The sequence below is a fragment of the Somniosus microcephalus genome, chromosome 32, assembly GCF_052327205.1.
Source record: "Somniosus microcephalus isolate GS21.2 chromosome 32, FLI_Smic_1.0, whole genome shotgun sequence".
Classification (NCBI taxonomy): Eukaryota; Metazoa; Chordata; class Chondrichthyes; order Squaliformes; family Somniosidae; genus Somniosus; species Somniosus microcephalus.
Genome location: NC_141018.1, coordinates 21,944,867 through 21,961,199, shown reverse-complemented (window position 1 = coordinate 21,961,199; position 16,333 = coordinate 21,944,867). Strand labels below are relative to the sequence as shown.

Sequence of the window (16,333 nt, the reverse complement as noted above, 5' to 3'; positions counted from 1 at the left end):
ATTCGGCCAGCAGCGAAGATTTTTACAGTTACAGCGGAAATGTGCTTGAACTGTGATAAGTTAGTTAATGAAGTGCTTTTTTTTAATACTGTGGCGTCGAAGCAAAACTCTCAACGTTTCATGGCACCTGGAGATCAGTAAGATAATAGCTGTGGGAAAAAGACTGTGTTGCATGAGGGAGGAAGGCTACACTCTGTGATAAAGCTGATACTTACTGGTTCCACTCAGCTCTGTCAGATAGTGAACTTTACTGTAATCTTTTGCTTATAAAGTGCACCATTTTTTCATTGGAAAATGAGCCTGAAACAAACGCTCCTGTTTACCTGATTGAAAAGACGAATGCGCAGTCTAGAGCGCACTCTAAACTGCAGCCCCTACAGCTCCCCCAGATCTCAGCGCTCCTCCAATTCTGGCCTCAGCATCCCCCCGATTTTCATCGCTCCACCATTGGCGGCCGTGCCTTCAGCTGCCGAGGCCCTAAGCTTTGGAATTCCCTCCCTAAACCTCTCTGCCTCTCTCTCCTCCTCTAAGACGCTGCTTAAAACCCACCTCTTCGACCGAGCATCTGTCCCAATATCTCCTTATGTGGTTCGGTGTCAAATTTTGTCTGATAATCGCTCCTGTGAAGCGCCTTCGGACGTTTTACTGCATTAAAGGTGCTGTATAATGCAAGTTGTTGTTGCATATACAAACGAACTTTAATGAACCTCAAGGTGATTTTTCCACACAAGGGTACATTTTGCCAGAGTGCACTCCCGGCTATGGGAGTGCGTATCGGGGAATTTCCCCCCCCCCCTCTCCCCTACACACGGTTTTCCTTCCATTCCCACGGAGTTCATATTGGGACGTAGCACGCAGGCTCACCATTTACCATTCATTCATGCACTAGTTAGGCAAGGGTGTTAAAGCCTACGGAACCAAGGCTCCATTTCCTTTACAAAAAGCAAAATACTGCAGATGCTGGAAATCTGAAATAAAAACAGAAAATGCTGGAGATACTCAGCAGGTCAGGCAGCATCTGTGAAGAGAGAAACAGAGGTAACGTTTCACCTGAAGCATTAACTCTGTTTCTCTCTTCACAGATGCTGCCTGACCTGCTGAGTATCTCCAGCATTTTCTGTTTTATGCCCCATTTCCTTGTTTGGATTTGCAGGATCCCATGGCACTATTTCCAAGAGTACTTCTGACGTTGTGGTCAACATGCCTTCCCCCAACCAACACGATCAAAAATATTATTTGCCCATTCATCCATTTTGTGTTTTGTGGTACCTTGCTGGGCACAAATTGGCCGCCCGAATTTTTTCCCTCCACAACAGCAGTGACTGCACTTCAGAAGTAAAGTTAATGATCTCCGATAGGGAAAACCAATTTAAAATTGGCTTCAGCTAGCTGTGGCTCATGAAGGACTGTGCTGTCCAATACACGGAACTAAATGGATTTGCTTTGCCATTCAAAGCCTCGTTGAGAAATCAATTAAGTTCAAAATTGCTTGGTTTTTTTTGTGTGATAGGTCATTTGAAGTGCTCACGTGTGCGGATTGACAGACATTTTTAATCCCTTGTGAAGGCTGAGGGAAGTATCGACAGGAAGGGGCACCACCCTAGCACTAGTGTCTCGCCTGAAGATGTGATATCTGTTAAACTCTTATTTGTACACATCAAGGAACATGAAAGAGTGGCATTGTTACATTTTTGGGTTTTTTAATCCAGATATTTTTTTTCCCCTCAGGCCATTCCCATAGGTAAGCCCTCACTGGTGACCAGAGTGTCCCTTTGCCTGCCCAATATCTAGAACCTAGGTACTTTGTAGCTAGCCCAAGGATCAAAATATGATTTTGGCATTCAACTCAAGGACCATAACAAATGCGCTTGCAATTTACCCAAGAAGATGCAACAAACACTTCACTAGATTGTGGATTACAGATTTCTTAATTAGGAAATGGATGAATGAACCAAAGTGTGACACTAGATTCAGTTCTCAAAAAGGACTGGGGCAAGGGGAATTTAAATATGTGTGTCGCTGCCAATCAAAAATATATTCATTTTGATACACTTAAGGGCATCAGGATTCACCTTGCTATTAACCAGTGTTTTGCCTTTAGAACTAAATAAACTTCAGTTTATATTCCTGCTGAAGCAGTTATTCTGAAGGGTAACAGAACCATTACTCTTTTTTCTTTTATGTATGCAGATTATACTTATATTTTCTGACCTGTATGCCCCAAATTTCTGTTTAATAAGTATTTTAATTACTGAGCCTGTAATATTTGATTTGAGTTTAATATCTGTAGTGTCCGTGTGTAGATAAAGACACTGAAGACAGGAGTTGGTTCATAGGTATTTACTAAGCAAGTCTGGGGGGGGTTTCTAAAGGATATACACAATACACAGGCTTATATAGCCCAAGTGGCAATTACCGGCATTACGCACACCTGGGCTCTTAAAGGCACATACACCATAATTCCTCCCCTTCTAGCTAACTAGTACATCATATTTTAAGTAATTATTAATTACATGTTATATGCAAAATAATATACATTGCTGTATTAATTAATTATAAGTTAGTCTCTCAGGAGGCTTCCTGACTCGGTCCGGATAACGCCTCGGGGGTGTAGTAGTTTCTGGTGGTGTAGTAGGTTCTTCTGGCAAGGCTGATTCGGCTTGAAGGCCAGTGTCGGGTTCATCGGGCTCCAGTATCACCGGATCGGAGGTAGATATGGGTATCTCTACTTCATCGTTAGATGTATAGAGTGGTGGTGTAGGTTGTCTCTTTTCGGATGACTTGATGATTTGGTCAGCATGGCGCCTTATTATGCTGTCTCCGATGTCCACGGTATATATCAGTGGTCCTAATCGTGTGCAGATAGTTCCAGGCTGCCATTTCTTGGTACGGTAGTCCCGAGCCAAAACCGGTTGGCCTATCTGGAAGGCCCTAGTTGGCCTTTCATTCATGCCCTGAAACTGCTGGTTCTCCACGTCCCTTCGGATGTTGGGCTTGACCAAATCCAGCCGGCATCTTAGGTTTCTATTGTAGAACATCATGGCGGGAGTTTGGTTAGTAACCATATGCATTGCATTCCTATATGCAAATAAGAAGTTATCCACCTTGTGCTGAAGTTTTATGTCTTCATTACCCATGGCCTTGATGGCCTTCTTGAAGGTCTGGACAAACCTTTCAGCCAATCCATTGGTGGCGGGATGGTATGGGGCGGACGTGTAGTGCTTTACCCCATTGTTCTTTAAGAACTTTCTGAATTCTTCGGACACAAATTGCGGTCCATTATCAGAACATATCTGCTCCGGCAGCCCATTCCTGGCAAATATGGTCCTTAATACTGTGATGGTTTTTTCCGTGGTGGTGGAGGACATCTTTATTACCTCCGGCCACTTGGAGTGTGCATCAACTGCGATTAAGAACATTGAGTCCATAGATGGACCAGCAAAGTCGATGTGCACCCTTTGCCAGGGAGATGAGGGCCACTCCCATGGATGTAGAGGGGCCTGTGGCGGAGCATTTTGGACCTTCTGGCATCCTAGGCAGCTCTTGGTCATGTCTTCGATGTCTCCATCGATACCTGGCCACCATACAAACGCCCTAGCTAGGTTCTTCATTTTCACTCCACACAGATGCCCCTCGTGAAGCTCCTTTAGCACTTTATCCTGGAGTTTGGGTGGAATCACCACTCTGGATCCACACATCAAGGGTCCTCGGCACACTGACAGCTGTTCTCTTCTTTGCGAGAATGCTGGCAACAGTGGTTCGCCATGTGCTGGCCATCCCTTCACTGTTAAATCGTAGACCCGTGAGAGAGTAGGGTCATTTCTTGTCTCCCTTTCAATGGCAGAATTTGTCACCGGTAGACATTCCACTATGGTAGAGTGGAATATCTCTACTGGGTCTACTGTAGGTGCCTCTTCTATCGTTGGCAACGGTAGGCGTGATAAACCGTCAGCATTCCCATGCTGTTTTGACCCTTTGTATTCAATGTTGTATTGGTGTGCCCCTAGAAAAAGGGACCACCTCTGTAGTCTTTGTGCCGTCATAATGGGGACACCTTTTTTAGGGTTGAATATGGAGATGAGGGGTTGATGGTCAGTCAGCAAGGTAAATTTTTGTCCGTGTAGGTAATGGTTGAATTTCTTCACTCCCCATACCAGGCTGAGTGCTTCCCTGTCTATCTGGGCATAGTTACGCTCAGCTGAGTTCAATGAGCGTGACGCAAAAGCTATCGGCCGTTCCGAGCCATCAGGGAATCTATGGGACAATACCGCTCCTATGCCGTAAAGGGATGCATCGCACGCCAGTCTGATTGGTAGTGATGGGTTGTAATGAGCCAAAATTTTCTCAGATGTGACTAAGTCTTTACATTTATGGAAGGCACGTTTACAGTCTTCGTTCCATTTCCAAATCACTCCTGTCTGTAGAAGATCATTAAGAGGGTGTAGAATAGTTGATAAGTTCGGTAAAAATTTATGATAGTAATTTATTAATCCCAGGAATGACCTTAATTGTGAAACATTTTCAGGTGCTGGGGCTTTTATAACTGCTTCAATTTTTTCAGGTGACTTATGCAACCCTTCCTTATTAATTATGTGGCCACAATATGATATCTGAGTTTGGAAAAATTCACACTTGGGGCGATTTGCTCGTAGGCCCCGTTCTTTCAGCCTAGTGAGCACCTGCTCCAAATTGGCAAGGTGCTCGTTGTCGTTTTCTCCTGTTATAAGGATGTCGTCTAGGTAGCATTGAGTCCCCGGAATCCCTTGCAGGACTTGCTCCATAGCTCTTTGCCAGATAGCTGGAGCTGATGCTATTCCAAAAACCAGTCGATTGTACTGGTACAGGCCTTTGTGTGTGTTTATTGTGAGATACATTTTAGAGGTCTCCTCAACCTCCATCTGTAGATATGCCTGTGCCGAGTCAATTTTTGTGAAACGTTTCCCTCCGGATAGTGAGGCGAAAATATCTTCTATCCTCGGAAGAGGATACTGTACCGTGTGAAGGACCGGGTTTACAGTCACCTTCAAGTCCCCACAGATGCGAATTTTTTTCTGTTCCTCGGAGTTATTTTTCAATGTTTTTTTCATGACTGGAACGATGGGTGTTGCCCATTCGCTCCAATCTATTTTGGATAATACGCCTGCCTTTTCCAAATTCTTCAGCTCTGCCTCGATTGCCGGACGTATTGCGTATGGCACCGGTCTTGCCTTAAAAAATTTTGGAATTGCTGTATCTTCCACTTTTATTGAGGCGGTGATGCCTTTCAAGGTTCCTAGTTTCTCTTGAAACACTTCTTTGGCGTTGGCCAAGATGTCTTTTAATCGTTCAGGTATGATGTCATCACTTTTTTTCCTTACTGGTCACCGTCAGTGCCTGAATGGAGTGCCAGTCTAAACGTATCTTCCTTATCCATTCACGTCCCAACAACGGTGGACCACCATCTTGTAGAATGTATAAATACAACTTTTGTATTTCTTTGCCGTTGTATACCACAGGCACCCTTATTTTTCCTTTGGGGTAGACTTTCTGCCCCGTATATGTTTTTAAGATAATGGATGTGTCTTTTAGAGGTATATGCGAAAATAGCCTCTCGTAATCTCGCCGATTTATTACGGTGAGAGCTGATCCTGTATCTAGCTCCATTTTAACTGGGGACCCTGCTATTGTGAGGGTAACCCAAATGGTTTGGTAATCCTCTTTGGCAAGTACATTATGTAATTTGAGACAGCTTAGTCTCTTGTTTCCGGAGTCGCTATCGCTATTCTGGTCTTCGGAGCTATTGTCCGTCATCATTTGTACCTTCCTGTACTTTTCTTTATTGATTTTTTGTTTTCTGTCAGTGGATTTATTTTGTCCAGATTGGCATACCCGTGCAATGTGTCCAATCTTACCACATTGCCTGCATGCTTTGCCCTTGAACCAGCAGTCCCTCTGGTTATGGGTGGATCTGCCGCAGCGATAACATCTCCAAACTCCTGTGTCATTTTATGGGTGCCGAAGTCCTGTGTCTCTTGTTGTATCTCTGCAGCTCCTTTTGCTGCTGCTTCGTATGATACAGCCATACTGAAAGCTTTGTCCAATGTTAAATCTTTTTCAGAAAGCAGTCTTTTTTGTGTTCCTTCACTTAAGAGACCGCAAACAAATTTGTCTCGAAGATAATCCGATAGTCCTGCTCCGAATTGGCAGTACTTTGATAGCTTTCTTAATTCGGTTAGGTAATCAGCGTTACTTTCATTCTTGTGTTGATTTCTCTTGAAGAACTTGAATCGTTCCGCTATCAGCAGCGGTGTTGGGTTTAAATGCTCCTGCAGGGTATCAACAATTTCTTTAAAAGTCTTGTCCTTTGGTTTGGCTGGAGTGATTAAATTTCGTAACAGCCCGTATGTCTTTGCGCCCATTAAGTTCAGAAGTATTGAAGCTTTTTTTTCATCTGTTATTCCATTTGCAGTGCAATAAACCTCTACTCTTTCCACGTATGTGGTCCAATCTTCTATTTCGCCATCAAAAGCCTCAATATTACCAGATTTAGGCATTTCAGAAAAGATATGGCGCTTCCCGCGCTTTTTTTTTCTCTCTGTAGCAACGATATGGCGCTTCCCGCGCTTTCCCGCCGCTGCTACCGATAACAACGCTGTTTTACTGTGGTTTCCGTTTATTCACTGTTGGAGACTCGTTCCCGACGGAGGTCTAAACGCTGACCTGCTTGCCGCGCCGGCCGTCTCTCGAGTGCACCCTCCCAGTCCGTTATTGCTTGCCTCCGATTTCGCTGCCTGTCTCAGCTGTAGAGCCCGCCGCTGGAGCTCCAGCCTGACGCCCAGGAAGGATTAGTGCAGTACCTGTCACCAGCTTGGCCAGCTGGTGAAACCAAAGTTTCTCTTACTTCCTTGAGTCTTCTGGACGCTGGAGGAATCGATGTCCTTGAGGTGCTGCCGAATTGCAGGTAAGTCCGTTTCCACTTCGTCGCCACTGTAGTGTCCGTGTGTAGATAAAGACACTGAAGACAGGAGTTGGTTCATAGGTATTTACTAAGCAAGTCTGGGGGGGGTTTCTAAAGGATATACACAATACACAGGCTTATATAGCCCAAGTGGCAATTACCGGCATTACGCACACCTGGGCTCTTAAAGGCACATACACCATAATTGCTCTTAAAGGCACATACACCACAATATCCAACATGGCAAAGTGAGTAATGTCGTAGCATAGTGCAAGGGCCAGTAGGATTAGTCCAGAGAGCATAATTGTTAATCTTTGGTTCACACGACAATGCAAGGGGCAGATTACTGAAATATTACAGCTCCTGGATCATAAGGGTTGCCCGATTACAGAAGTGCTGCTGAACAATTGAGAGGGAAAACAGTTTTCATTGAAAACAGAACTGCAACAAACATTAGTTGCTGAAGTGAAATATTGATTTTTGTTTTTTAAAATGTATAAATTTACTTCTGTCTCTTGACAAGACTGTTTCACAGAGACCCAGCAGATCAACCCCAGTTATAGTCTGTGTTAGAAACATAGAAGATAGGAGCAGGAGTAGGCCATTCGGCCCCTCGAGCCTGCTCCGCCATTTAATGAGATCATGGCTGATCATCCAAATTCAGTACCCTGTCCCTGCTTTCTCCCCATATCCCTTGATCCCTTTAGCCTTAAGAAATATATCTAACTCCTTCTTGAATATGTTTAATGAATTGGCCTCAACTGCCTTCTGTGGTAGAGAATTCCACAGAGTTCCATAAGGCTTGTGAGTGTGATATACTCTCGGAGATTTGGTACAGTAAATTAGAGTGCAGTGAACTAAAGGAGGAAGGTAGGTACATGTTCTTCCTGTGCAAAAACCACTCGGTAAGCAGAAGTTTACGTGCACCAGCCGCAACGATAAAAAAAGGAAATTCTCACATTTATATAGCGCCTTTCATGACCTCAGCACATTCCCAAAGCGCTTTACAGCTGATTTACTTTTGAAGTGTCGTCACTGCTGTAATGTAGGAAATGCGGCAGCCAGTTTGCACACAGCAAGCTCCCACAAACAGCAATGTGATAATGGCCAGATAATCTGTTTTTGTTATGCTGATTGAGGGATAAATATTGGCCAGGACACCAAGGGGGGGTGGCGGGGGACTCACCCTGCTCTTCTTCGACATAGCGCCATGGGATCTTTTACGTGCACCTGAGAGGGCAGACGGGGCCTTGGTTTAACGTCACATCCGAAAGACGGCACCTCCGACAGTGCAGCGCTCCCTCAGCACTTCACTGGGAGCGTCCGCCTGGATTTTTTGTGCTCAAGTCCCTGGAGTGGGAGGCTTGGAGCAGTGTGTGAGGGAGAGGTGAAGCTGTGATTGTGAGGTATGAGTCACATTTGGTAGAGATTGTCGGTAGGTGAGTGATGGGGGTTGACGTAAGAAAACTACTAGGCACTTGGTCTAAGCGTTAAAGCTTTAATCAACCGTTTTACAACATGGAGGTCTAGTTGTGTCCTTCACTAGTTCCTGTTAAGAATGTCCTGCGCAAGCTGGGCCCGTGCCCGAGTATTTATACTCTCCCTGGACAGCGCCACCCGTAGGCTGCTCAGTATTATTTCATAAGTCTTTCATAAATGACTGATTCATGTCAGGGGTGTGGTGCATCGAGCAGTGTGCATGGGAACCCACAATCTTCTGGCTCAGAGGCGAGAGTGCTGCCCACTGAGCCACAGCCGCCGATACTTTGGAATACTTACCGGCACAGACAAGCCATTGGCATCAGAATGAAAACCCTGTCATTTATCCTGTAATTCCTTTTTTTTGCCCTTTCTTTCCGATTGTTATCCAACACCATACAATAACCTTCTCTTCCACTGTCTCTCTTTATTTTAAAGGTTGAAGTAAAAGTGGTGACCACAGAGCACGCAAAACACTTTTATGATCCCAAAGATGTCCCTGCTAAAATATATAGCGACGCAGATGAGTGGGAGGTAATGTATTCTTTATTCATTATTTAAGAAACACATGCAAATAACATGAGCAAAAAAGCCCTTCCACTGTATAACTTTAAAAAGAAATATTGTAAAAGAAAGACTTGGATTTATATAGCGCCTTTCACGACCAACGGACTTCCCAAAGCACTTTACAGCCAATGGAGTACTTTTGGAGTCTAGTCACTGTTGTAATGTAGGTAATTGTATGTAACTTACCAACTGTGTCCTATTTAAACAGTTCATTGTGTTGCTCAAATTACATTTCATACTAGAGCAATACTTCTGTCAATATTGGAATAGAACTTCCTTTGTAGGTAACTTAATCCTAGCAGATGTTCTCCAGTGGTTCCTTGTCATATTTCGGGATTGCAGACTATGCTGGGGGACCTTGGTGTGATTATTTTTTTATTCGTTTATGGGATGTGGGCGTCACTGGCAAAGCCAGCATTTATTGCCCATCCCTAGTTGCCCTTGAGAAGGTGGTGGTGAGCCGCCTTCTTGAACCGCTGCAGTCCGTGTGGTGAAGGTGCTCCCACAGTGCTGTTGGGTAGGGAGTTCCAGGATTTTGACCCAGTGACGATGAAGGATCGGCTGATATACTTCCAAGTCAGGATGGTGTGTGTGACTTGGAGGGGAACTTGGAGGTGGTGGTGTTCCCATGCGCCTGCTGCCCTTGTCCTTCTAGGTGGTAGAGGTCGCGAGTTTGGGAGGTGCTGCCAAAGAAGCCTTGGCGAGTTGCTGCAGTGCATCTTGTAGATGGTACACACTGCAGCCACGGTACGCCGGCGGTGGAGGGAGTGAATGTTTAAGGTGGTGGATGGGGTGCCAATCAAGCGGGCTGCTTTGTCCTGGATGGCGTCGAGCTTCTTGAGTGTTGTTGGAGCTGCACTCATCCAGGCAAGTGGAGAGTGTTCCATCACACTCTTTACTTGTGCCTTGTAGATGGTGGAAAGGCATATATTAAAATGCAACTGTTGAGCCAAACCTAGCTCTCAGGGGGTTAAATTCATAGGACAGCAGCGCCTGAAGGTGACAATTAGCTTTCATGTGGGGTGTCTGAACCAGCATGCTGGCAATAGTGAAAGATAGCTTGAAATTCCAGTGATTGTTCACGGTCATTGCCGTCGCAACAGATCTGTTCATTTGAACGCGGCAGGGTTCATGGTCATGTTAGGCTGGTGGATTCTGTTCTGGGGGGAGAAAGGGGTAATTAGTGTTGATTAAAAGCTGATACTGGAGTCGGGGATTTTCTTTAAAATTAAAGAGTTGCGAAAGGTAGAGGTAGTCAGGCAGTAAAGGACTTGAAAATTCACTTTAGCTCAAGGAAGATGACCTACTGATGTGGGGTAGCGTATCATATTTATTATTTTTATATTATTACATCAGGGTGTGTCGTATTGCAGTAGCAGAATCTGATCATAGCTGTTTCTGCACGTTCGCCTGATTGGGAAATAAAGCAGCTTGATTATTCACATCCAGTCTTGTCTCACCCAAGTTTTTGCTGGGTACCCACCTTCTGAGAAATTGAAGAAATACACATCTGAAAGACACAGGTATCCAGTCCAGATCGCAAGGGGATGCGACTGTTACATTGCTGGGCTATGCTGTTGTCCCAGTCGATATAGGTGGTCTCGGATCACCCCCCATGGAATAAGACGATCATGCCCCCTTAAGCCAGTGACTGGCACCGCTGAGCTCCGTCAGGTACCCACGGCAGATCTGCGTTTGCGGCATCAGACGCTAATGCCAACGTTTCTTTGCAAATATCGACTTGGTCCAGAATTCTGACACAACTGCTTGCAGTTCCCAAATAGATCCCTCCTTCCTCGCAAAGTGGGAGTCCAGTAAGTAAAATCTGGTGCATTGGCCATTTGTGACAATTTAGACTAGAACGGCGGCGGTCAGATGACTCAGATCCCTAGGTCCCAGATACTTCCTGGGGGAAAGCAACTATGCTCCAAATGTTGGTCCTTTTGGGAGAATTGTCTATAATATGAGGCGGATTATGAATAATGAAAGAAAGTCTTGCCTTTATACCGCGCCTTTTGTGATCTCGAGACGTCTCACCGCTTTGCAACCAATGAAGTACTTTTGAAGCGTAGTCACTGTTGGAATGTAGGAAATAAGAAATCTCTTCCTTTGTTTCCCCTCCATCTTCAAATGAAGACATTGTCTACATTTGCATCAATGTTTTTTTTTAAGTTGGTTGTTAACCTAGTGAATGAAAACATAATATAAAAGAAAAATCTTTATTCACAAAGTTTCCATCTTTTAATATTATTTCCTCTCAATTTGGTTCCATTAAGTTGCCTTTCAGTAAACACCACTGGAGGAACTCTGCTGAAAAGGATGAACTTATATTGACCGAAATGTTCCTTGTTTAAACGTAATTAAAAATAGACCCGGTCTGACACTCCTTGCGATTCTTGTCCGCACAGTGGGACAATCTGATGAGCCCTTGGTATGTGAGGGAGGACATTTGTTCTTCATTTATCAGCACTCGGAGTCTTTCCTGGCTGCTGGCAAAGCTAGTTTGTTTACATTGCTGGACGGTTTCAGCAGTGGGTGGGTCATAAAAATAGCCTGTCTGGTCCTGTCCTGCCCTCCCACTTCAATGCTGGCAACAATTCAGGTTTTTATTTTAACGTGAAACTTGTGCAGGCAACAACATCTGACACATATATATATATAATATGCGCGCGCCAGTTCAATATAGCCCCATGAAAACTGCTCAAAGGATAGCTCGCTAGCTCGAGGAACAGCACCTCATCTTCCGATTAGGCACTTTACAGCCTTCCGGACTCAATATTGAGTTCAACAATTTCAGATCATAACCTCGGCCCCTATCATATTTTTATATATTTTTTATCCACACCTTTGGTTTGTGCCTTTTCCTTTTTTTTTCTCTCTCCCACATGGCAGCTGTCTTTCACTCTGCCAGCGCATTTCACGCTTCATCTAGAACCATTTTTTGTCTCTTTACCTGTCCTATTACCATCTCGTCTCGTCTTGAATATCTCTTAATGCCTCTTCACCTCACACAGACCTTCCCTTTTTGTTCTTTCATCCCCTCCCCCATTTCCCAGCCCCCCAAACTGGCCTTTTAATCTGTTTCATTTCCTGCCTTTTTTTCCCTCAGTTCTGAAGAAGGTCTTCGACCCGAAACGTTAACTCTGTTTCTCGCTCCACGGATGCTGCCCTGGCCTGCTGAGTTTTTCCAGCGTTTTCTGTTGTTATTTCGGATTTCCAGCATCCGCAGTATTTTGCTATCGTCGATAGCTGGAGAGGGTTGTTAGGGGGTCCATGGCTGTCTCTAGTACCAGGAGATTTGATTGACTTCAAAAGATTCAAGATCAGCAAAATCTACAAATGGGTGGCCTTTTGCCTGCTCGAATTTCCTGCTTTTATCATTATTTTCAGAATGTTGGCGCCTGTTTGTTCCTGTGTAGTTGAGGGAGGTGTGGAAGGTATAAAAGGTGAGTTTTCCTACTTGTATTTGAGCAGCGAATATAATCAGTAGTGCTTTTGTTCAAAATGGGGCTGCAGCAGTGTGAACTTTCTATGCAGTTCCAGTCCACTTGCATATCCGCTGGCCGCCTCCAAGTTATAGTGTGCACCCCTCACGCTCATTGTGCTGTGTGATCTGTCTCTTTCTTGGCTGTGACCTCCTTCTCTGGACCACCATCACAAAAAATGAATGTCGCAGGGCTTCATACTGTGCTATGGCGACTACCATACAGCATAGAATCATCGAGATTTACGGCACAGGAGGAGGCCATTCAGCCCATCGTGTCTGTGCTGGCCGAAAAAGAGCTATCCAGCCTAATCCAGCTATTTGTCCGTAACCCTGTAGGTTACGGCACTTCAAGTGCATAAGAACATAAGATATAAGAGCAGGAGTCGGCCATACGGCCCCTCGAGCCTGCTCCACCATTCAATAAGATCATGGCTGATCTTCGACCTCAACTCCACTTTCTCGCCCGATCCCCATATCCCTTGCTTCCCCTAGAGTCCAAAAATCTATCGATCTCAGCCTTGAATATACTCAAAGACTCAACATCCACAACTCTCTGGGGCAGAGAATTCCAAAGATTCACAACCCTCGGAGTGAAGAAATTCCACCTCACCTCGGTCTTAAATGGCCGACCCCTTATCTTGAGACTATGCCCCCCTAGTTCTAGACACTCCAGCCAGGGGGAAACAGCCTCTCAGCATCTACCCTGTCAATCCCCTTCAGAATATCCGAGTACTTTTTTAAATGTGATGAGGGTTTCTGCCTCCACCATTGTTGTCATTTGTAACAGAATCTGTTTTGTTCCCTTTAGATGTGGAAGCAGAGGTCGGATCCGGTCCTACACATCGATCTGAGGAGGTGGGCGGATCTAATGGTGATCGCACCTTTGGACGCCAATACTCTAGGAAAAATAGCCAGTGGAATCTGTGACAATTTATTGGTAAGTTGACCTGACCGCTGTTGGGGTTGGGTCACGAAGCCAGTTAATAAGTTCCTTTCCTGCATTTCGTGGATTGAAAATGCATAAAGATGCAACTAAGACAATAGATTTAACAATAGCTTTCTCTCAATTCAGAGTTCCCTTCAAAAGTGGATGTGCTGGAAGTAATTAATTTTCTTGGCAGTAAAATAGATGGTTGCACAAGCTAATTGCAATTTTCTTCCCTCCTAAAACTAGTTCCTTGAAACCAAATGACTCAGTTTTGTTTCTGGAACACCTTTGAACGACTCTTTGTACGATTAATCAACACTCTTTCCCTGACCAGCCTTTGTTTTTATTTATATATACACACATGTTTTGAATTATGAGATTTTGCTTCGAACTTCTTTTACAATGTAGAACCCAGATTACTACTTATTTTTAAAAAAAATCTACAATGCATAATTTTTTCCAAGGGAAGGAAGAATAAGAGAAATGCGCTGAAGGTTTTTGCAATTCAAGTATGTGAAATATTACCCCCACAATCTACAGATTGAAATATTACTAAATTTAAGCAATTTTTCAATTTCGAAACTGTCCATTCGGAAACATTGGGGGCGATTTTGTCAATGGGGGCGCGTTGGAGGCGGGACTGCTGCTTGTCGGGTTTTAGTCCCGCCTCCATCGACTTGTGGCCAACCCACGCTATTGTCCCTTGATTGACCTTGTTAAGCCCGCCCAGCGGGCGTAGCAGGCCAATTAAGGGGAAGCCGGTTACAGAGAACGTCAGCGTATGACGTTTCATCTGTCAAAACTGTTTGACAGATGAATTGTCATCGTTTGACGGCCCTGTGCAGCTGTTAAACACTGACATTCTCTGTTGTTTGATGAGTTCTTGTATTCAAGACTCACCAAACCTCTTTTGTGAGCAGAAATTAGATGGTTGTTGCATCGGAGAACGCAGCAGCCATTCTGTCATCTCTGCCGGTGAGATGCGAGACTCTCCGCATCCCCAACGGTTGAAGCCTGCAGGAAGAAACAAAGGTAAGTAAATATTTTCTATCACTTTCCACTCACCTCACATACTCACCTCTCCACACTTGCACCCATCACTCACCTCCACAGCGCACTTTTGCACCCCTCCGACCCCCGCAGACCCACTGCTCGCCTCGGTGACCCTGGCGGGGTTTTCCGACGTCGGGAAGCCCGCGCCTCTGTTGGAAAAATGGGGATAATCCTCTTAACAGCCTGTTAACTACCTGTTAACAGGCAGTTAAGTGACTATAATCCCCTTCCTGCCTCGAGGAGACGGGACCCGGCGCGGGTCGGCTACCCGCCTCCTGGGAAGATGGCACAGAGGCGGGTTGGGGGTGGGATGGGTACCCGCCCCCCAGATTCTGCCATTTTCCCGGCAGTCCCACTTCCAAACTCGCCTTCCCCCAGGGCTGGCAAGATCGCGGCCATAGTGAAAGTTTGGTGTGGAAGCTGTGTCTGTGTTGGGGCTTGCGCTACTGTTTTACTTGTACCTTCTTGTCTCTAACCGAACACCACTAACCACTGCTTTGGTTGCCCTGGGGTAGAAAGTAGCTTTAGATATCCTTACCACTCCGCCCCCAGACGCACCTTGCTGTTCTGACTTTGCAAATGTTCTGATGTTCATCTGGTTTAATGAATCATGCTGTGGCCTTGCTCGAGGTTAATCAGCTGTGTCTGTTGCAACAGGCTGAGCGCGCTTACAGCACCACCTCTGGGGAAAATAAGAATAACAGGCGTTCCCATTAAAATGTCACCATTTGATTTGAATGGAGTAGGGGTATGACAACATTACCAACTTGAGGACTTTACTATAGTTACAGATAATGCACAAGCTGGTTAGGGTGGTGTCCCTTTTTATAGTTACCTTATCATGTACAGGAAACTTTCGATTAACCGGCCCTTAAATAACCGGAACGCTCTATCCGCCGGCAAAATTCAGGAGTCGGTTCCGTTAACTTTTATTACTTTTATTACCTTTTTAAACTCCATTTGTTGCTGTGCTAGGGTGTAGCTGAAGCTGTTGCTAAGCTACAGAGACACTTGCAACTTGTGCCGATTGTTTTGAACAAGCAACAGGGTTTGTTGCTTTATACGGAGCTCTGAGCTCCGTATCTTTAACTATAGCGTTCGGTTATCCGGAATTGTTGATGAACCGGCACCAGGTCGGTCCCATCCGTGCCGGATACCAGAAAGTTTCCTGTAATATATTTCTATAACTCCAGGGACGGAATAGACCTGAGTGAGAGTATTAAGGCATGTTTTGGTGGATAAATATGCCTGAATGGCACATACTTAAGCACTGTAGTTTCCAAGTATACCGCTGATAGCAGATTGAATGTCTGCCGATGCTCAGTGTTGGTAGCACCCGCGCCCCTGGGTCAGAAGGTTGTGGGTTCAGAGTCCCGCTCCAGAGACTTGAGGGCAAAAATCTAGGCTGACACTCCAGTGCAGTGCTGGGGGAGTGCTGCACTGTCGGAGGCGCCATCTTTCAGATGAGACGTTAAACCGAGGTCCCGTCTGCACTCTCAAGTGGACGTAAAAGATCCCACGGCACTATTTCGAAGAAGAGCAGGAGAGTTCTCCCCGGTGGCCTGGCCAATATTTATCCCGCAATCAACCTCACTGAAACAGATTACAGGAAACTTTGTGCTATCCGGCATCGACGGGACTGAGCTGTTGCCGTCCCATCAAAACTGCCGGACAAACCAGCGCTAATGTTGAAACATACGGAGATTTTCAGCTCCGTGTGAATCAACAAACCCTGTTGCTTAGCAACAGCTTCAAAACAGTCGGCTGCAGCTTAAAAGCGTCTCTAGCTGAAGCTGTTGCTTAGCTACAAACCTTGCAGAGCCTGACTGGGGAAAAAAAAAGCAACGAGAAGTAAAAAAACTTACAGGAAACGCCTCCTGAA

General features: G+C 45.1%; 1 protein-coding gene across 3 annotated transcripts in view; it reads left to right on the top strand.

Annotated features, from left to right (window-relative positions):
* ppcdc (phosphopantothenoylcysteine decarboxylase) overlaps positions 1 to 16,333 on the top strand; it is a 109,480-nt gene that overhangs the window by 12,486 nt on the left and 80,661 nt on the right. For 2 of the 3 annotated variants that reach the window (XR_015074360.1, XM_085972218.1), the window contains exons 2-3: positions 8,855 to 8,950; positions 13,279 to 13,407. Coding sequence is in view for 2 of the 3 variants with exons in the window: in XM_085972218.1 (XP_085828344.1) it covers positions 8,855 to 8,950; positions 13,279 to 13,407 (225 nt within the window). In the remaining variant the exon portion in view is untranslated. The remainder of the gene's footprint in view (positions 1 to 8,854; positions 8,951 to 13,278; positions 13,408 to 16,333) is intronic. The other variant, XM_085972219.1, reaches the window with a different exon arrangement.